Source organism: Colletotrichum abscissum, assembly GCF_030869225.1.
Source record: "Colletotrichum abscissum strain IMI 504890 chromosome Unknown Scaffold_53.1, whole genome shotgun sequence".
NCBI classification, from domain to species: Eukaryota; Fungi; Ascomycota; class Sordariomycetes; order Glomerellales; family Glomerellaceae; genus Colletotrichum; species Colletotrichum abscissum.
The window spans coordinates 15851-37505 of record NW_026850465.1 but is presented as its reverse complement, the minus strand read 5'-3'; the positions used below and the strand labels follow the sequence as shown (position 1 = coordinate 37505).

General features: G+C 53.3%; 5 protein-coding genes across 5 annotated transcripts; 3 read left to right on the top strand and 2 right to left on the bottom strand.

Moving 5' to 3' along the window:
• Window positions 1-6588: 6588 nt before the first annotated feature.
• CABS01_14316 (uncharacterized protein) lies at window positions 6589-10031 on the top strand (the record flags this gene model as incomplete). Its single annotated transcript, XM_060547656.1, has 2 exons — window positions 6589-7064; window positions 7196-10031. The coding sequence occupies 2 exons, from the start codon at window positions 6589-6591 to the stop codon at window positions 10029-10031; spliced, it is 3312 nt and encodes a 1103-aa protein (XP_060393363.1).
• Window positions 10032-11470: 1439 nt separating this feature from the next.
• On the bottom strand, window positions 11471-13143 carry CABS01_14315 (phosphoglucomutase/phosphomannomutase domain-containing protein; the record flags this gene model as incomplete). The annotated part of the gene is made up of 2 exons (XM_060547655.1): window positions 11471-12331; window positions 12382-13143. The coding sequence occupies 2 exons, from the start codon at window positions 13141-13143 to the stop codon at window positions 11471-11473; spliced, it is 1623 nt and encodes a 540-aa protein (XP_060393362.1).
• Window positions 13144-14274: 1131 nt separating this feature from the next.
• Window positions 14275-16041, top strand: CABS01_14314 (crossover junction endonuclease MUS81; the record flags this gene model as incomplete). The annotated part of the gene is made up of 1 exon (XM_060547654.1): window positions 14275-16041. The coding sequence occupies one exon, from the start codon at window positions 14275-14277 to the stop codon at window positions 16039-16041; it is 1767 nt and encodes a 588-aa protein (XP_060393361.1).
• Window positions 16042-16593: 552 nt separating this feature from the next.
• Window positions 16594-17377, bottom strand: CABS01_14313 (riboflavin synthase; the record flags this gene model as incomplete). The annotated part of the gene is made up of 2 exons (XM_060547653.1): window positions 16594-17261; window positions 17347-17377. The coding sequence occupies 2 exons, from the start codon at window positions 17375-17377 to the stop codon at window positions 16594-16596; spliced, it is 699 nt and encodes a 232-aa protein (XP_060393360.1).
• Window positions 17378-18949: 1572 nt separating this feature from the next.
• On the top strand, window positions 18950-20743 carry CABS01_14312 (carboxypeptidase S1; the record flags this gene model as incomplete). The annotated part of the gene is made up of 1 exon (XM_060547652.1): window positions 18950-20743. The coding sequence occupies one exon, from the start codon at window positions 18950-18952 to the stop codon at window positions 20741-20743; it is 1794 nt and encodes a 597-aa protein (XP_060393359.1).
• Between the last annotated feature and the right edge of the window lie 912 nt (window positions 20744-21655).

Here is a 21655-nt window from a genome sequence, read left to right as displayed (position 1 = left end):
TGGTGGCCGGTATTGAGCTCAAAGAGTTCTGGTAACGGCCTCAACGGCATGGACGCAAGTCAGTGTTCCCGTACCGTGTGCGAACTGTTTTCCAAATGGGGCAAGCATCTTACATGACAACTCCCGGTGAGGCGAGATACCTCCAAGTGTAGCGTACTTTTTGCTGTTCGGTTTTGCCTCTTCAACTGCTCAAAGGCGCGCAGCTTATCTGCATAGGCAAATGCTTCAAAGCAAATACAGCCATCACCGCCTTGGTCCGGCGCCAGTACCAATACGGCGACCCTGGTCGTTGGACGACGAACGAGAACGCAGACCGCACATCCACCCTCGTCTGCAGACACGAGGTCTGGCGTCTCCCTTACCCCCTCCCCGGTATTTCCCACCAAGCCATTGCGTCACATAATCATCCCCGTCGCCTACGGTAATGTATGTGGTAAGCACCTCAGGACCTTCTTACCATTTTGACACTCAGCCTTACGAAGCACGTCGATGTAACTTGTTGCCATGCCCAGAGGCTCTTCCTGGTCGCTCCGTCTTTTCCCAGGATAGAGTGCGGAACAAAAAAGTTGCATGACTTGAGATACAAGAGTTGAGAAGAGCCTACAGAGTACCATGAGTTAGTCTGGGCGTCTCAGCAACAATTTGGCCGTATGATCTGCATTCGTGGTGAATATGATCAAATAGCAGCCATACGTCCCTCAAGCCTACAAGCTGACGGTTTCTGTCAGAGGTGCCGATGAGCATACAGCAACGGATGAACGCCATCATCAACGGCTGAGACTGAATCGTCTCATGGCAATGCCGGACACGGGGAAATGTGACGTGGTTGAGGCTATTTCGGCCAAAAGAGTCTCGTCTTTGGCCGCTAGCCAGCGCCCAGGGTCTGCAACGACGCGGGCAGCCAACCTCGTATTCGACCTCAGAGCCCTAATAGCCCCGAACACCAAGCCCTGACAACAGGCAACAGAATAAAAATCCGGAAACCTCATGTCTGAATTCTTACTGTTGTGCGGTCAATTGCCGACTAATGCGTCTCCCGCCACTTGACTTCCTCTTTCATCGACAGCTATCACCGCGGCCACATTTCGGCAATTAGCGTCAGCAGCATGGACAAGTGAGACTGGTCGGTTCGTAAAGTAGTGGCATTAAACCACGCCATCAAAGACCGTTTGTTGCTCCTCAGCAGAAGAGATTGTAGAGAGAAAGAGACCTCGTGATCGAGTTGCTGCTGGCTCTCCCTGGTTAGAGTTGTTCGATGTTGAGTTCCCGGAGTGCGGTAGTGACACTATCTTTAGAACAGAACAACGCTTGTCAGGTGGGGCCATGGACTCGACCCCAACTCTGCAGCAAAGCTATGCCTTTCTCGCTCTGCCCAAAGTCGAACGGCGATGATCTCGTCACGGAATGGAAAACAGCTTCAAACTTCTCTGCTTTCGCCTCGACGCAGCCGCTCCCCCCAGTCTCATGAGACGCCCGCCTCCTTTAGTCTTTTCCCGCCACAAAGCTTGGCCGATGCTTCCTGTTGTCTGCAGACGACTGTCCTGGCGATATCCTTTTTGCGAAACGACATCGCATCCGTTTCTTTTGCCTTCCTCGGTGGCGCGCTGAACCCCGCAATGTGCAATCGACTCGGCGTAGACTGCTCTCCAAACTTTAGAGATATTTCAAAGTCTCTGAAATCATTAGATGAGGAGCGTTCCGGAGCCGAAATTCCGAGTTCTACTACTAGGCAGAATCATCGAACAGATTGCCAACTTAAGGATACCCCTTTGGAGCCTCAGAAACCTAATCGACCATGATGTCTGCAATTTGGTCTTGATTGGTGAGGCTCTGAAAACAGGAGGTCATTGATAAAACGTTCCCGGGACCCGAAATGCTTCTCAACTTGTTTTTGTAGTGCAAGCTATTGGCTTTTCGCCCATCTACTCGCTCTCGAGTTGCAGTGTGGCAATCGCAAAGTCTGAGATGAGCATTCTTGCTCTGCGGCCACCCCTGAGTAGTGTATGTCCACCCAGTCGGAGAATGTCGTTCCTCGAGATATGTGTGCTTCGATCGCAAGTCCTAAAGCCAGTTGGATTCGATGTCCCAAGCCGCAAGATACCACAATTGTCTCGTGTATCTAGTCCTGTTAGACGCAGTCGCGCGGGTTACCTTCGTGATCCTGTGCGGACTAAATGGTGAAGATGCCATAATCTTTTCTTCGTTAGGAGGGTGGTCTACAAATTGGAGCTGACAGGCTATAGCAATCAGTAGGGTGGCAGCTTGAGATTTTGAGCCTCAAACACGCCTCGGCTGAGGATTGATCGAGGGTTGCTGGTCAAATGCAGCGGATAGTAACTCATAGGTCGATTGTTTCGCTGATTTAGACTCAGCAACTTGACCTAGAGCCTTGGCAGTTAGATACCTGGTGGAATATCCGGAGTGAAATTTGAGGCCAAGGCCGGCTTGAGGGCCCAGTGAGGCGGTGCCGCCCACATCAATATTGGTTGATGATTAAGGAAATGAGTATCTTGACATGCCGTGGAGCCTGGAGCACACTGGCTAGGATAGCGGTTTCCAGGATGTACGGATTATACACTCCCGAAATAGCCGCCAACATGGGCGTGGCCGGTTGTCATGTCCCCCTTTACACATGGAGGCCAAGTCTTTATAGTGCGAAGTCAAGCCTCCTACCCATCGACCCGAATTGGGAGGTTGCAGCGGACGTGATTGGCATCGCCGTGGTGATCATTGCCTTGGATGTTCGGACGGGAAAGTACACTAGACTAGCAATCACCGACTAAGCAGCCGCATCCTTCGCAACCAATCTGGAGATCGTGATAAACCCTGCTTTCAATTTGGACCAATGGAGGCCGGAGCATGCCAAAGAAATATATGGGGGAAAGACCCCGCTGTCCATTGCCCTTTCTTCGCGTCAATTCGTACGGACCGATTGCGAGAGAGAGCGATTGTCTTTGTATCCATCACTTTTCTGTCAACGTTGTGAAACAAACACAGTTGAATAGACTAATAGCTGCGACGTGAAAATGCGTCTACATGGGCAGTCGCTAACTCCGATTCATATTGTCGCGTAGTGTTTCGTCCTCAGACAACCATAACATGGTTTGGAGAAACCGAGTTGATTTCGCTGAGGGAGACTAGAGCCCAAAGACCGCCGAGGTTCCACTAGCTCTCAGAGGCCATGGTCTCACGGTGACCGAGATCTGGTGAAGGGTGTGGTGAGAGCGATCGCGCCCCTGATCTGAAAGTTGAAAGAAGTTGAGAACAAAGGCAAGATATCGTGTGAGGGCTCGATTCTCATTCGACACGCTTCGAACCGGGGTTCGACACACCAAGATGCGTGTCCCTTGCGCTAGTCCATTTTGAACAAGTATCGTTTCTGGACCGGTGGCCAATGGGGAGATTGCAAGCTTCAGGGGAAAATTACAGAGTAATACTCTGCAGGCGCCAAAGCATATTACAGCGCCTCCACGGACCACAACCCCTATGGGATCCCATCGTGTGATCTGGTACAGATCTTGGGGGACGATATGGTGGCCGAGTGACCAATCGCCAGAGTGCATGGCGCCAAAGTTAGATGGGGATTGCTTATTTGCCATCGATGTTGAACGGGAAGCGGCATTGGGGGTCGCTCAGCTGCACGATCTGCGAGACGATGCTAGCTCCGTCACGCGAGGTAAGGCAACTATCGCACGAGCCTAGTTGTAGGCGTCTCGCTCTCGTGCCGAATTTCGTGCATGCAGCATGGCTGTGTGGTTCCAAGGGTTTGAAGTTGAAGTTGTCGAACTCCCGGGTGATCTTCTGATCAGAAGCCATGGAAGCTTGACTGCTTGTCTGGGTCTCGGTGGCGGCTGGGCGGAGTGTACAGCTGTTGCAACCCTCTTGCCTGGCTTGAGTCCAAAGACAAACTCTGAATAGTCATCGTGTGGTGCAAATAGCACGAGCAGACTGAAGCATGTGTTCGAACGAATAGAGTGGGCACGTCTGTGCAGTGGATGCCATAAGTTGCCATTCTAGGCTAGATGACAGGGACCCGAGCTGCCGACGTTGACTTTTGACGGGTATCCAAACTCGAATCGGCGTCCAAACTGGTGGTAGTAGAGCATGAAGTGAGTGGTAGAGGCATGATCTTGTCTGTGTGTTTGCCCCCGGTTGGTGGTAGAAGTGACCAGGAATGGGTTGAACCTTCGAGGTAAGGTAACCCTGAGTGGGATCCGGAAAACCGGACGAGGCCGTTTGCAACTTTGTGATCGCGAAGAGAGTCAGTTTAGTCTGAGCGGCGAGGCGAAAATGAGGCTGGAGGTTTGACAAGACGAAGACGGGGAGTGTCCTGGATAGAAGCAAGCCTGACGGTTTCAATGTTTCGACGACACGCACGAAACATTGGCAGAAGAAGGAGAAAGAAAACAAAAAGCCAAGACCAAGTAAGGTGATGTTGGTTTATTCCCTCGCGTGTGCGGCAAGCAGGCTGAGTTCTGACTTTGGCATCTCTATGGTCAGCGTTTTAACCAGGAAGGCTAATCGGGTGGGAGTTCATCGGCATCGCTGTCGTTATTTGGCTTTCTTGTCGTTGTGTCGGGTAGCGGACCGAAACACAAGACGAGTCGGCATTGTTGTCAAAGATGGCAATGGCAGTGACACGATGCGGGTTGAGCGTGGTTTGGCAGCCGAGTGACTCGAGTCGAGTTCGGGTGGCTACGAAGTGAGGTGGAGAAAATTGATCGGTGATCGGAAAGTGCGAAGAATTGTTGGAATGGGGCATGTGTGGGCAGCTTGCATGATATTGGTAAGATGAGGTCAGCTTGGAGATATGTTTGTGAGAATTGATCATCACAATGCATGCAGCATGAAAGTATGGAAGGACGCAAGGCACGAAGGGAGGCTCCTCCCAGAGGCTCTGCTCTTTCAAGTTTTCTTTCTTTTGGTACCGTCAGGGAAGCACAGACAGTGAAAATCATCGTATGTACTCGTATGCTATAGGCGGGCAGGGACAGGTGCGTCCAGTCTGCGGATGTGAGAGGCCGGATACTACCCGCAAGGTACCACAAGGCAGGGCAAGCCGTGGTTGTGCAGGCGGAAGCAAGGAAGGAGGTTATCATGGGAAAGAAGCGATTAGCAGCCGTGCCATGGCTGAACCTTGAATGACAATGAGTGACAGTGTGTCAGTGACAAGGGAAGGACATGAGGTGGACAGAGCTTCAGACTCAGGTCCCGGACCAGACTGATGGAACTGTGACTGTGCGCGCGTGGGTACGGAGTAGGTACGCAGTAAGTGAGTTTGCGCGTTTGTGTGTCGTGTGCGTGGGTGGATGCTGGCTGCCAGCCTGTCACGCCGCGTGGAGGCGGCGAGGCGCTGACAGAGAAGGTGCTTCACATAGTACAGTAGAGTCTGGACAGGGAGGAAGGAGAAAAGAGTGGAGTACCTTCCCAAGGATGGATGGATGAGAAAGGAATACGTACCGATTCACCTGATTGGGCGGGGCTAGCGCAGGAGGCTAAAATTGCTCCTGTTCGAATTCGTCGAAAAAACGGTTGTCTCACCCCTGCCGCCGACCAGGGGCGCTAGAGCAAGGTACCAACGCTGCTCCTTGCTGCTCCTGGATCCGCCCAGGATGTTTCCTCTGTGTCTGAATGTCGCGAACCAGGCCTCCCATTCGACCATTGGTCAATTCACCTTCCACGAGCCATGGTACCGCCGTGCCACAGGACGCATCTAACACCTTCTACCTGCCTTGGGGAAAGGCGGATGGATACTCTTCTACAAGTCCACATGGGCGCTTGTCCAAGTTCGATCTTCTCTTCATTTGCTGATTGCTTGGATGCTTTGTTCTAGACTGCCATTGGGAAACGGCACAGGAGCACTCTGCACAGCAAGATGAAGGCCTATCTCGAGTGCAATAGCCAGTCGCATTGCACAACGCCCACCTACCCTCTTGCGACTCTCGCGTCTAATCGGCACGACGGCACCTCACGAAAGTCTTCTTCGCGGTACCTTCCCTTGAGACCTTCCGACCTATTTCTCGCCCGCCCATGTCCAAGGTCAAGTACGGAGTACCTCCTCCGTGCCTACCTACCTACCTATCCACAAAACCACACACAGCACGATCCTCCTCCCAGATCGATCCATTCTGCCCAGCAAACTCCAAAAAGAAGAAGACGTGCAAGTTTCGGCCCCAGCACCCATCGTGTCATGGATGTCACGTACGGTTCCAATATCAGTGGCCCCGGGGTTGCTGGGGCGAACCATCTCCAAGCGCCCAAACGGGAAATGGCGCCAAAGCAGAAGCGCTACGCTGCAACTACTGCCCCACACCATCTCCAAGGGTCCCTGTGCGCGAGCATGGCCCCTTTTTGGCCAGTCGCCGTCTGCGATCCCACCCTGCGGCCTCTTCCACCATTTGCCCTCCCAAAAATCCCCCCAATACTGTTCCATTTCCTCTTTTTGCCCTTCCTTTTTCCAAATGGACAACGAGCTTGGTCTCGAATATCTCTTGCTGCCTCCCAACTTGGCTCTAGAGATAAGCCAGAGTAAGACACTTATGAACAGAGACAGCCACCGCCGCTCAGATCTCGACCCTAATCATAATCATGGCGGCCCGCGACCCTCGCCCACCTCATCTCAACCTTCACCTCGAACGCCCTCCGAGAGCCACGGGAGACCCTTCAAAATCTGAGACTCTTAACGCTTCATCTGATGACCTCCGTGGACGCCCACCCTACCGCGACCCCAACCGCCCTGCAACCTCACCTTCTCCCTCGCCTGGTCGTACCAGATCGCAGACTCTGCCCGTCCAAGTCATAACGCCTACCTTCAATCCCGCCAAGGCGATCAAGCGGAAGCCTCTCTCCTCGACAGCTTCTCAATTGGCCGCCAGCTACGGTACCGGCTCTGGTTCCAGTACCCCGTCTATACTGTCACCTTCGGCCTTTGCCGCCCCTGAAACACGTTTCTCGAGGTCCTACTCTGTCGACAGCCCTACCCTCTATGAGTTTTCCGACAGCAACAACAGCAACGTTCGCCCACTCTTCGCGCCACCAGCTGCTCACCAGAAGCTTGACATACAGTGAGTCCGAACCCTTTGCCTTTTCGTCCAACTTGGCTCGACCTCTGCTGGGTCGTCCCTCCCTCGACTGCCGGGAAACGACTCTTTCGGTACCAACAGCAGCTAACCAGACTTTGACCTCTTGCAAGCAGACCCCCACCTACCGACCTGGCAGACGACGCGGCTTACTTTGCTTCACGAAACAACCCAAGCACCAACCTTGCATCCCCTCAAACAAAACCTTCAGACGGCTTGTCAGAACCTGCCTTTTTGACCTCCGACGTCACCCCAACCTTTTCTCCGAGGCTACCGAAAGCGACACCTCCTCAGCCGATCATCGAGGAAGAGGAGGACACGGACGAAGATTCCGAGTCAATTTACAGTCACAACACTAATGATAACTCTATCATGTCCATACCCGCTACCAAACCTACTCCTCCCCATCTGAATCTATCAACGGATCGAGACAACTCTTCGCAAACAGTCACCACAGTCCTGGAGCTCAGACAGTCACTCACGCCTACTACATCAACTCCCACTCCCTCGATCAACAAGCCCCTTCCCAAATCACCAGGCTCTTCCAAGCTAGCCAACTTCTTCGGCTGGGGTTCTTCGCCGTCACCTTCGACGACAGAGTTCTCCTCTCTCTCATCGCCTCTTAATTCGCCTCGACGAGCTACTCTGACAGATGACACCCCTCTCACAACTGGAGTTCCGTCACTGCTGCCAGAACCTCGAAAAGGGAATGCGACACCAACAAATGCGCTTGGATATTGCGAATCAAATTTATACACACCACCGCCTTCCTCCTTAGCCCCATCCCTACAAATCGAAGAGATGGAGGACGAACTGAAGGCCATCAGTGCCGAACTGGCATCGTCCATTCGGCGCGAGATGGATCTCGAGGATCTCGTCGATAGGCTCCAGTCCGAGATCAACAACCCACAAGCCTCCGGCAGGAGGACTAGCGATTACTTTTCCGACTCTGGATATAGCTCTGCCAAGTTTAGCGAATACGACCAGAGCAAGGAAGAGGTCGAAAAGATTCAACGTCGTGCAGAACAAGAGAAGGCTTCGATGCGACTGGAGCTGACCAACAAGTTGCAAGATGAACGGTCACGAAGAAATGAGTTGGACCAGCAGATTAAAGAACTGGCAGAGAAAGCTTCACAGGTGGACGTTGCCCAGATCAACAACGAGGATACTAACAATCGTCTTCGAGACTTGGAGCACACATGTGAGGATCTCCGCCGCAGGCTTGGAGAGGAGGTGCAGGTGAAGTCTAACTTCGAAGACCTGCTCTCAGTCCTCAAGGTTGAGCTTCAGAGCACTACGAATGAGCGAGACAACCTTCGCGACGAGATCGTACCCCAGTTGAAATCAAAGCTTGATGGCCTTGAAGCTGAAGCATCTGAGTATGCCAATCTCACCTACGAATCATCCAAGATGCAGCAAGAGTTGGAAGTCTTGAGACAGGAAAACAAAGCTCTCAAGTCTTCCGGACCATCGCCACAGCCAGAGACTCGCGCCCGCAGTGCAACCAGCAGCTCGACTCGCCTTGCCCGTTCTAGCTCAGTAACGGCTATGCCATTCATCCTTCAAAAGGCGCCGTCGGGCTTGGGACTGACCAGGTCAAACACCGTTAAGTCAGGCGTGACCGAATCTCGAGAGCAGCTGTCGGAGCGCTTGAAGGACGTCGAGGCCCAGAGAGACGCTCTCCACAACGCATTGAAGAGCCTTCTCGAACGTCAAGAATTTCAAAATCGGGAAAATGAGAAGAAGATCAAGACCTTGGAGGTTGAGCGAGAGAGACTGATGGTGACGTCTCCACGACAAGCTGGCTTCGCCAAAGATATCTCCAACCTGAGGGTTGAGGTCAATGTATTGCGTCGCCGTGCTGACGAGGCGGCCGAACAGAAGTGGCAAGTGGAGAAGGGCCTCGCTGGCCTTAAGATGGATCTCGATCGTGCTGAGGGTGAAGTCGCTGCACTCCGTGGACTGTTGAAGGAGAAAGATATTCTCATTCCCCCGTCGATGGCTCGCGGCAGCACCTATGAGTCTGCGTCTGTTCCTGTAACTTCGGAATCTTTGGAGGCTGCCTTCCAGGATTTGCAACTTGCTTACAAAGACTCCCTCCTCAAGATCAAGGATCTGGAAAGCAGTGGCTCTATGGTTGTAGGAGACGAGGCTACGAGACTGGCTCTCGAGAGGCTAGAGGCATCCCTGACGTCCGCCGTCTTCGAGCGCGATGCGGCGAAGGAAGAAGCCTCGGCTTACAAGGATCAACTAGAGAGCTTGGCGGGCAGCGAGGTGGCACACCTTGAGAGCGAGCGCGCTCTTGCTGATGAGCTCCGTACGTCTGCTCAGCGCGTTGAGGAACTCGCCTCCCAAGTTCAGAACCAGCTGTCCGTGAACTCTGAGCTCCGCCAGCGCCTCGCGGAAGCCGTCGCTCGTGGCGATGCCGACCGCAAGGCTAACGCCGACCGCATCACACGCCTGCAAAGTCGCCTCAAGAACCTGGAGGAGCAACTGCAAGCTGCTCAGATCTCATCCGAGGAGCGCGTGGCTCGGCACGAGGAGCAATTGAAGGAGCTGAAGGACGCACAAAGCATTCAGCTGCGCCGTATGAGCCCTTCGCCCGGTGCCAGCGGCATGCGCTCTCCTCGCAAGTCGAGTCTCAGCCCGATGCCATCGCCAATGTTCCCGCGGTCGCCCCGTCTCATGCCGAAGCAGTCCGTCGAAGACGAGACGCAGATCGAGAGACTGCGGGTTAAGGTCGTTGAGCTGGAGACGGCACTTACGGTTGCCGACTCGGAGATGCAAGATGTCATTGCCCGCATGAGTACTGCTCAAATCGAGGTTTTGACGCTGCAGGAGGAGCGCGAAGCCGCGCGACGTGAGACCAGACGTATCCAGCAAGAGTTGGAAAAGGAGAGAATGAAGGCGTTCGAAGACCGATTCAAGACGCTCGGCAGCTCAGTTCAATGATATAATCGGGCGACTCGGCTCGGATAGGGGTTGGTGCCACGGCATAACACTGCCTCCTATACCCGTCATCAGTATGCGGCGCGCCTCGTTTCAGGATGAGCACCTGGGCCAGGACACTCCCTCGACACCTCTCCAGTTTTCGCACCGCACGCACTCGAAACTTGATATATAGGTCACCAACATGGTGGCCGCATTGCCTCTTGCGAAAAGGAGCAAACCATGCATTGGGATAGCGAAGTGCGCATCGATCACTTACATCGACTTTTTTTTTTGATTTTTTTTGTTTTGGGCGGGTATCGGAGCACCATCATCTCTGGGATGAGGCAGTGTGCCATAATTCCCCACAGAATGGGTTCCCTCTTTTTTGGAGGTGCTACACAAAGCACCGTTGACGGCCGAAAGCTACAGCACATGATATATGTCTCGCCAGTCTGCAGACATCTCTCTATACCTCTATTATATATACTTAGTGGGGCGGTTCAAGCACGGAAGTGTTTGTGTAATGTGTTTATCTAGTTCATGTCTTCTACTTTTGCCCTGTTTGCTCTTGGATGTCCTTTTGCAAGGTTTCTTTGGGTCAATTGGTATGAGGCTAGAATTGTACAAACAAGAAACAGAATAATCGAAAGGAAGGGAGGGGGGGGGGGGGGTATTGAAGAGGAGGAATCAGTGGAAGAAGAAAAAAGACCAAAGCGGCCTTGCCATGAGAGAATGGAAAAGGGTTCGATGCCGGCAAGCGTCAAGGGTTGCGAGGATGCATGTGTATGATAGAGAAGAATTGACGACTTGAATCGTACAGACCTTGACCCGCCTTTGCGTGACTTGTATGGAACGCACTCTTCCAACTCCATCATGAATGATATAGGCTGGCCTTTCATCAGTGGTTGGCCTTGGTGTAGTGGTGGTGGTGGTTAGCGAAAGCGAAGTCGGTTCAGGTGGTGGTGCATTGAGATGATCCCGACGAGCTGGAGAGGATTGCCACACCAAACGGGCGGGCCGCGAGAATCAACGTTACTGTGTAGATCCTCAAATCGGGTACTCCGGGACAGGGAGACCCCGGGGGTAATGCATGAGGCCACAGCCAACCATCTAGCTTGTATGTCTTTTGCTTCCTACTTTCTTCTTTTTGTCTTTCTGTAGGTAACTATAAGCTGGTGAGTGACTTAATCCAGTTACAATCCAGTCACGTTTTTGAAGATAAAGATCTAACGGGTGATGTGCTGCGCTTCTTTTGAGTAGGGAAAGACTAGGGATATCAAATGTCTCGTTTTCTGTTCGTTTCATCACTTTGGGCAGCTTCCAACTTGTAACCAGTCCGCTCTAGCTTTTACGAAATCCGCCGTAATTTTGGTCCAAGCAATTTGGCAAATAGTCCAATCATCAACTGTCCTCTATCGTGAAAAGCGCATCGTTGCTCCTTTGACAGATAGGCGACTTGCCTACAGTCCGCCATACTGCTTCACAATACCCGCGACCTTGTTGGCGAGTTCATCAGCCTCGGAGCGAGTGGCTGCTTCAGCGTACACACGGCAGGCGTTCTCGGTACCGCTGGCGCGAGCGAAGGAACGAGCGCTGGTGTACTTTCTAACACACTGATCAATCTCGTCCTGAGCTCCCGCAGGATGGCTAAGGCGACGCTCGGCATCCGTGGTCTGGAAAGCATCTTTGTTACCAACCTCAACACGGACCAAGCGATTGGGAAGATCCGAGTAGGTTGAGGCCCAGTCCTTGAGAGTCCATCCCTTGTGAGCGAGAATCACCTCCACCATCAACATATCTGACAGCGCATCACCAACGGTCTGGTTGATGAGGTTGCCAACGGCGGCAAGGGTCTCGAGGGCATCCTTCTGTGCGGGGGACTGGGGCTTCGTCTCGCTGAAGGCACGCATAGCATCTTGGCTGAAGATGACAGTGCCGTGACCGTTGGCCTCGAAGTAGGGACCGATGTCGAATTTGAGAGCAGCATGGTGCAAGTGCTTAACGCCAGTGGGCGTGCAAACGACGGGCAATCCGAGATGCTTCTCAATGTAGTTGGTGCTAGCACCGTTGGCATAAGCAGTCTGAACGACGCCGATGCGCAAGTCCTTCTCAAGGCCGGCAGATCGAACCAGATCGCCAATGAAGGAAGCAGCCAAGGTGGATATCCGGTCGCCGTCGAGCATGAAGAAGCCGGTGTCCGGGTCGGTGTAGTAGTAGATCAAGCGGTCGGCGTCACCGTCAAAGGAGCAGTAGCGAGCGCCCGGGATGGGCTTGGGAGAAGCAGGGGCGCGCTGCTTGGTCTTGACGAAGTCTGCACCACACTGCACAAGTCAGCTAAGGCACAGAGTGGTACGGATGCAATGCAACTTACGTCGAGGTTGAGGACCTCGGGGCGAAGAACATCATCGTTCACAACCTTGACGTCGAAGCCAGTGACGTCCTTGGGGACGTGCTTCAGGAACTCGGTCAACTTGGGACCACCAACGCCATTGGAGCAGTCGATGGTCAACTGGCCGTCAACCTTGCGACCCTTGAGAGCCTTGACAAAAGCATCGGCAAACTTCTCGTAGTATCCAGTCTCGCTGACCTTGCCATACGACTGCGGCGTGCCCTCGGTGTTGACGCATCGGGTGAGGTAGTGGAGCTGGGGAGTGGTGAGGATCTTGTAGTCGGTGTACTCAACGCCAGTGGCCTCGAAGGAATCGGCCAGAGCAGCGACAAGCTTGTGGCCCGAAGGGCGGGTGTCTCGACCGTAAACGACGCGGGCAGGATCGGATAGGTTGATGCGGAGCTGGGAAGCCAAGGCCTTGTAATTGTCGACAAGCTCCTGGTCCGAGGAGCTGTTGACAAGCTTAGTAGCATACGACTCCCACTCCTGCTCAAGCATGTCTCCCATGGGGTCAACAATCTTGACGCCATTATCGGCAGCGGGGTTGTGGCTAGCTGTGATCATGACACCAATAGCCTGGCCATTGAGCTTGCGACTACGCAGGCCGGAAAGCAGACCGACACGGAAAGTGACACCGTCAAGGAGATCAGCCTTCATCCGGAACCCCGCAGTGCCATACTTGAAGGTGTGGTTCGGCACGATGGGGTGCTTTTGCGAAGCGGCGATGATCTTTTCGTCCGACATGACGGGCTGTGGACTCAAGCGAATGGCTATGGGTGAACGAGACAATTTCAAAAGAGATTCAACGTGTTGGGAAAGCGATGGCCAGGGTGGATGAAGGAGAGAAATAAAGAGGCAACGTAGTAGGTAATGGAGCTGGGGATGTTTACGAGGAAACAGTGGAGAGAAATGGAGGGCGGTAGTTTGCCAGTTGCCTACCTTACAATAAGGTGCTTGCTGACCAGGAAACTGGATGCGGTGGCCGCCATTCCAGTGTGCTGTTGCCTCCACTCATCTGTTACCTGCGTCTCTGCCAGGCTCACCTCAGCTCCCCGCCATTTACCTCATGCGAGAACAACAGCGACATTAACAGGCAGGCCCCGCCGTAGCCATTACCCGTGATGCAATCATGCAAGTCAGACTGGGCGCTGGATGGATGCAGCACACCGCAACAGGAAGGGGTGGGGTCGCAGCCCGGATTGCCCCTCCTCAGCGTTAGGTTCATGAGGGGCACTACTTACTTTTGTGACGGACCACCTAAACTGCCGCTCGAGACATATTGGCGACTTCTATTCGTCGCCATAGATATTGCCTGGTTTACTCTCTGAAGATATCTAAAGCTTCGCAGGATGTTCCCGATAAAAAACGATTTGATCCTTTTCTTTTTTTTTCTCCTTCCTTTTTTCTTTTTTTTTTCTTTTTTTTTGGAAAGATTAATTGAAGCTGTGGTCTTAGTGAAGTACCTTAATCGGCGGTTGTCACTCACTAAGCTGCACAGGAGGTGATCGGCGCCCCTCAGCCCTCAGAACGCCGGATGGCCCTGGCGCAAGAATTGAATATTTGTATAGGCACTGCCTGTCACGTGGATTCGTGATGACCACTATACACCAAGTGCCACTGCTTAGCGTGTCTGCGCGTCGCGACTCCAAGTTTCCTTCCTCTCCCGCCCTCTTCTTCGCCTCTCTCTAGCCGGCAAGGCACGCTCGGCATCCTGGTAGATAACTGCATTTTGGGGCGATTTGTTTGTTTTGGAAATCAAATTTCTCAGCCTGGCTGCATACACACCGGCAGAGATGCCCTTTTTGTTGTCCAGTTCTTGGCAATGATCTTTGACGTACCGACGCTGCAAGGAAACTCCAACATCACAGCAGCATTATGGCTGGCGAACACGAGCAATACGCCAATCCCCTGCTCCTTGATTGGGTCAAGGAGTGGCTGGACACTGCGAGAGAACGGAACATGAAGAGCACCTCCACTTATCGAAATGCCTATGAGTCTCTCAAGGCATGCCCCATCACCTTTCAGCATCCACGTCAGCTCACCCAGCTCAAGGGCTTCGGAGACAAGCTCTCTTCACGTCTGACTGATAAGCTAAAGGAGCATTGCCAGTCAAACGGTCTGCCCATGCCTAAGAATCCACGGCTGTCCAAGGAAGACCGCACATCCCTCGGCGGCGCTGCTGATGATGACGAGCACCCTCCACCCAAGAAAGCACGCAAGGTAAAGCCTTACGTTCCAACATATCGCTCAGGCGCCTACGCTCTCTTACTATCACTCTCCACACTGGATAAGGGTGTACAATCTGGGATAACCAAAGCCAGCCTCATAGACTTGGCTCAGGAACACTGCGACGCATCCTTCTCTGCACCCAGTGACCCTGGCAAGTACTACACGGCATGGAACTCGATGAAGACGCTCATCGAAAAGGATCTTGTTTGCGAGAAAGGCCGCCCACAGAGGCGGTACTCTCTTACCGATGAGGGATGGGAAGTTGCTGAACGCATCAAAAAGACCGCAGAAGCCAGCAGCGCAGCCGGCCATGCTACCGCAGGCCCCAGTACGCATGCCGGACCTGCCAGTGGGGTTGATCTGACCTCCATACCGTTAGATAGAGAAGCTTCGCCATCTGTCGAGCCAGTGGAACGGCCGAGAACGACATCAGAATACGAAGGCGTTGTCGCGAATGGACCAGTGGTCTCGGATGAGGCATCGTTACCAAACTTCGTCCCGATTCGGCTGGCACCTGGTTCATTTACCGTTCATCTCGCTCTTGACATCCGCGAAGTTCGAGCAGTCAAGGATCGCGACTACATGCAAGACGAGCTCACCAAAAAGGGCGTAAAACCTATAATGCGAGCTCTGGACGTCGGTGATGCACAATGGATCGCCAAATGCCACGATCCCAACGCCCTATCCCGCTTTGGCGCAGAGGGAGATGAGGTTGTGCTGGATTGGATTGTTGAGCGCAAGCGACTAGACGACCTTGTTAGCAGTATCAAGGATGGCCGTTTTCATGAGCAGAAATTCCGACTTCGCAAATCTGGAGTCAAACACGTTGTCTACATAGTCGAGGAAATTGCCTTGGACTCGGCGTATTTTTCTAAGATTGAGGAAATGGTTCGATCCGCCACTGCGTCTACACAAGTAGTTAATGGCTACTTTTTGAAGAAGACTCAGAAGATGGACGACACGATCCGGTACCTTGCGCGGATGACATTCATGCTCAAGAAGATGTACGAATGCAAGCCTCTTCTGGTCATTCCGACACCGGCCTTGACAGCACAGAACTACTTGCCGTTGCTAGAACACCTTCGGAAGAAAGAGCCTACGACGAATTACTACATTACATACGCGGCCTTTGCGTCGTTGGCGTCCAAGTCGGACATGATGACCTTACGAGATATTTACCTTAAAATGCTTATGACGACTAGGGGCATTACGGGAGAGAAGGCTTTGGAGATTCAGAAGCGGTGGAAGACACCACACGATTTCATCAAGGCGTTTCAGGAGTGCGGCTCAGGCGAGCAAGGGCTAAAGAGGAAACGGGAGATGGTTATCAGCGGTCTGCCCAATCTTGTAGGGCGCAAGAAGATTGCCAAGGCCGTCAGTCAACGGCTAGCCGAGGTCTGGGGCGATGCTTGATGATGGTTAGAATACCCCTATTGTGAAAATACGGGAAACAATGCATAGACTCACCCACCTATCTGGGTTGACATTCACCACCCGCCCTCTATAATAACACAAAAGATATTATTCCTTCACCAAGGCCTATGGCGTGGCGGGGAATGTCCTCGTTTGAACTGCCGCGCACCCATATGTCACGAGTTCGGGTCTCGTGAAAATCCTAGCATCACTATACCTCAGGCTGGTCAGAGTCTCCTGGGATTTCGTAGGCCCCCCGTGAGGGGGGCTGAGCTTTTGTAATTTTATATGAGTTCGTTTATTTTTTTCTTCGTCATTGGTCCTGAATACAGTCACTCGATTGATTCCGATTAACTGTTTTTTTGTCCCCTTGTATCGAAGCTGGTTGGGACGCGGGGGTAGCACGCACCGGTTCCCCAGTTGTATATGTCGCATGGCGGCTTGTACAAATGAACGCATCTTAAACCCACTGCTTAAATGAAGTAGCTGTATAAAAGAAGCTTGTTAGATAAGTAAGAATGGCGTTTTCTTTTCGGCACATGTACTCTCTCCTCAAGACCTGCCACCAAGTCCCTGAGCTACGATCCGCTCAACCATTCTCTCCAACGGAGCACTGCCGGCACCGCCGAGGTACCCCGCGAGGCTCTTCTCAGCATACTTTGCCATCATGTCCACCTCAATGTTGACAGTGTCACCGGGCTTCTTGCTCGCGACAACGACCTTTTCCTGCGTGTAGCTGATCAGCATGACCTCCCACCAGCCCTCCTCGTCATTGACCTGCGTCACGGTCAGGCTCGTGCCGTCGAGCGCGACGTAGCCCTTGTAGATGATGTAGCGCAGGACGGCCTTGTCCCGCGGCGCGAAGCGGAAGGTGAGGGCGTTGCCGTCAGGGGTGACGGCCAGGATGGTGGCCGTGGTGTCGACGTGGCCCTGGACGAAGTGGCCGCCCATGCGGGTGTCGGCGCGGACGGCGCGCTCGAGGTTGGCGCGCGAGTCCTTGACCAGGGACCCGAGGTTGGTGATGCGCAGGGTCTCGGGGGCGACGCCGACCTTGAAGGAGGGGGGGCCGGAGGCTTCAAAGGACGTGACGGTGAGGCAGACGCCGTTGATGGCGATTGAGTCGCCGAGGTGGCAGTCTGAGAGGAGGGTGGAGGACTCTGGCAGAGTGATTGTGAGGGAGGTGCCTCCTGTCTCGTCGTTGGGGTTGAGCTCGGAGACGACTGATGGTGGGATGTTAGTTGAGGGCATTCCAAGTTTGATGTGTGATGAGGGGTGAGTCAAGGGTGAGAGATGAGGGGTCCGGACCTCCGATTTCTTCGACGATGCCGGTGAACATGGTTGCGTTTTTGGATGTATCCAGTCCAGTAATGATAGTCTGATACTCGGTGAGTAGCGGGCTATCAGGTTACGTGAATGAGAAGTAGTGGTGATGAATTGGATGAGTGAGTTGAGCTAAGATGAGAAGTCATTGAAAGCTCTCGGAAGCTATGGACGTCTAATCTAGAGTGACCCCTCCAAGCACAATCCCCTCCCCCACTTTCTATAACGGGCGATGCCGCTATCCACTCAGAGACACTGACTTGATTACATATGCCAGCGTCCAATGCATTCCTCGTGATTCCGATGTTCTAATTCATCTATCGCGCGTTCCTTCGTCCGATCAGCGGAACATCCAAGTCTCTTTACTATCGGATCATTTCGTTAGCTCAAATCAATAAAGTTCTTCTCCGGCAGTCGACGCTAAGTGATGTGTGCGTTTAGGAGGCACGTAGCACGTATTACTAAGCATGGAGGCCGTTAGTCGTGCTTGAAGAAAACATAGCCAGGTGGAACTCTTTACAATTCGATACGACCCACGCAGTTCTTTCGATGTGGAGACGAGGTAGACATATAAGCATCATCACATCAATGGGGAACATGAGACTTTACGGGCGTTTCTTGTTGGCTCTTGCGGCTGATGTCGGAAGTCGGAAGTTCCGAGGGGGATCCCAGTCCTTCAGCTTTCGGGACGCATGAGCTTATCGCGCGTTCAGTCGAAGTGCTCGCCTGTTGTTCTCCTTGGCAAAAACTTACGAGCTGGCAGTTGAAAGAACTCAATGCGGTTATATAACTTGACCACCGGTCTTCGGCATTTCACTAGTAGTCAACTTTTTGTTGTTGTTGAATATGCTTAGCACGTCCCTTCACATAGGCTGAACTGATACATCAATGGCCTCATCCTTTACAAGGCCCAGCCACGGCGACTTGTACAATTATCATCACTCTCAAAAACAACATGAGATTCATGAAACCCGTGGCTAGCTTTCCCGAGGCTGAAATTCGTACGCACTATACAGCCATCTTCATTCCTCTCCTCAATATACGGCAAACCAAGCAAGTCGGGTCATATACTACGTTGCCCGTGCTCAATTGTCAGCCACCAACATGATTTGAGGCGGCCAGCACCTTCAATTTACCTAGCGTCTGGCTCCCTCTTAGCCGAGCCAACCGACTTGGAGATGGATGAGCCTTGTCTGATCTTGGACCCTGAGTGGTACGGACAACAAATCCGTGGCATCCACGGCGTTTTAACTCGACAGTCCGTGTCCCAAGTGACAAATAAGCTTTCCTACCTAGCATGTTTGGGAGACGACCCAGCATTACCCACGCTTATACGCCCTGAGACGATGCCATTTCGTGATCAGTGAGGAAACTAGACACTCCTTCAAACAGCTGGATGGAACGTTAAAGGCACTAAGGTATGGCTCTTTACCGATAGCGAGGGCACAACTCGTATGTATACGCAGGCTTCGTTCGTTTGGTTAATATAGGTCGATCTGGATCGACACTATCCGCTCGTTCATACTGTTCTAACGGTAGCCACCAACGTAGATCTGTCCGCTAGACGCGGCAGCGAAACATCACGACTATGCGGGCTACTCTCGTTTGCGCCGTTGCCTTCTTTTCATCTCTGACTTCTGCGCAGTTCGTTGCGCAGCCTACGGATCTCAAGACGGTCAAGGGGGCCGGAGGCGTCAATGTCCGATTTAAAGAGGTGCCGAACGGCATCTGCGAGACGAACCCCAACGTGAAGAGCTTCGCCGGCTACGTGGACGTCAGCCCAACGCAGCACATGTACTTTTACATGTTTGAAGCACGACAGAATGCCGCCGCAGCTCCCTTGACCGTCAGGCTCGACGGCGGGCCGGGAGCGTCCTCCATGAACGGCCTCTTCACCGAGATCGGCCCTTGTTCCATCGACGCCAAGGGCAAAGTGGTGGACAACCCGAACTCGTGGTCGACGGTGAGCAACCTGCTCTTCGTCGACCAGCCCGCGACCGTCGGCTTCTCCTTCACCAACCTGGTCAACGGCACCGTCAACCCAAAGACGGCCGAGATCGTGCCCCAGCAGTGCACATCCGCGGACCCCATGTGCGGGACCTACTCCTCCATGGACGTCTCCCTGACGCCCAACTCGACGGCCGACGCTGCGAAAGTCTTTTACCAGGTGATGCAGGGGATCATGGGCGCCTTCCCGCAGTACGCGGCCAACGGCGTACACATCAACGGTCAGTCGTACGGCGGCCATTACGTGCCGGTCTTCGCCGACTTCATCACCCAGCAGAACAAGGCGAAAGCCCCCGGCACCGTCCAGGTGCCCCTCAAGTCCATCTCCATCGAGGACGGCTTCATGGACACCCGCGTGCAGTTCGGCGCCTATTTCAACTACTCCGTCTCCCCGGGTAACCCCTACGACGTGAAACCCTTCAACGACACCCAGCAGAAGCAGCTCTTCACCAACATGTTTGGCCAGGGCGGCTGCCAGGACCGTCAAAACGCCTGCAACGCCCAGCCGACCGACAAGCTCTGCGCCGAGGCCGACGCCTTCTGCGTCAAGAACGTGGAAGACTTTTGGGACGTCAACGCCGGCCGCGCCGAGAACGACATCCGCCTCCTCCTTCCGGAACCCTACCCCTCGGCCACGTTCGTGAGCTACCTCAACAGGGCCGACGTGCAAGCCGCCATTGGGGCGTCCAACAACTTCACGCAGGCGTCGGTGCAGACCGCCATCGCCTTCGGGTCCACGGGCGACGACAGCCGTACGGGGGCGCTGGTCACGCAGTCGCTCAAGAACCTCGTCCAGCAGGGCATCACCGTCTCCCTCTTCACCGGCGACGCCGACTACGACAGCAACATGATTGGTGCACAGATCGTCGCGGCGCAGCTGGGCACGGCGAACTGGGCGAGCGCCGGGTTCGTCAACATGTCTGCCAACACGGACGGGCAGGTACCCGGGGAGGTGAAGCAGGCCGACAACTTCTCCTTCACGCGGCTCTTCTTCGCGGGTCACCTCTCTGCCTTTAACCAGCCCGAGGCGGCGCTGAGGATCCAGGAGCGGACGATCAAGGGGGTGGACATCGCGTCTGGGACGACGCCGATGGTGTTTGGGAAGAACTTGATCACGCAGGGCCCGCCGGAGAGCACCTTCAGAGAAGGGTCCGCGACGGTGCAGACAAAGGTTGTTCCCAAGGGCGCCGTGTATGATCCGCATACGCATCTGCCCGTTTTGCCTGCACAGGCGGCGGCGGTGGATGGTGGTGCTGAGTTTAGTGTCAAGGCCGACCAAGATCCGGATATGGAGCCTCATCCGCTGGCTGGTATGACGGCGAAGAATATCAGAAAGATGTTGAGAGAAAATGGGCCGCCACAGCTAAGAATTTAGTTAACTTATCTGTATCGGGCTTGAGAATGCTTAGACATGATGGTCATCTCGCTGGTCAAGACCTCTAACAAATTGTACGCGTGTAACTCGAAGAAGTAAGCCTACACATATTTGCCTATCCGTCCTTAGGTCCCTTTTATGAAATCTTGGTACAACGGACCCGTCTCCAGAGATCAGTAGGAAAAAGTTTGAATCAGGAGCTGCCACAGCAGACCCAAAGAACCGTACACATACGAAATTCGTTGCAGACGAGGTAGCTCTGAGGTACAAGTATGAGATTTGGTAGGTAGAGCCAGCAATGGTAGAAAGCTCCGAGCTACCAAGGTCAACATCCCTAGGTTTTTGGACTCTTGCCCTAAGATGATGGTATCCATGATGCTTTCAGCCATTGTAAGCGAGCCTTTGCGGTCTTGGAGTTATTCAATCCGCACATCTGGCTACGAAGGAAAATGCGTCTTGGCCAGTCAAGTTGAAGAACTACAGAGAATGTTTGTATTCTTTCAATATTCCAATTGTGCTATTTCTATCGAGGACCGATTCGCGCCCTATCTATCATGAATGAGAAAGACGGCAGACATAAAACAATCCTCAATGCTCGATACCGATCTGTCCGTAACGGCACCATTATGCCTACATTGACATACATGTTGGGCAAAAATGCTCAAATGAGATGTCGGCGCGACTGCTCCATGATTTCATTCATCAACGTCCCTCATCGACAAACGTCATTAAGCCTGATACTTAGAACTACTTCGTCGTTCACACCTCTTCACCACTACCTGTCACGTATTCCCAGAGGATCGTGAAGTCGAAAGGGAGATATATCCGTCCCACATCCTACCTATCTCAAACTTTACTCATCCCCAACGTCCTGCTAATTCCAAGACCCCATTCATTCCGACCTATCCCAAG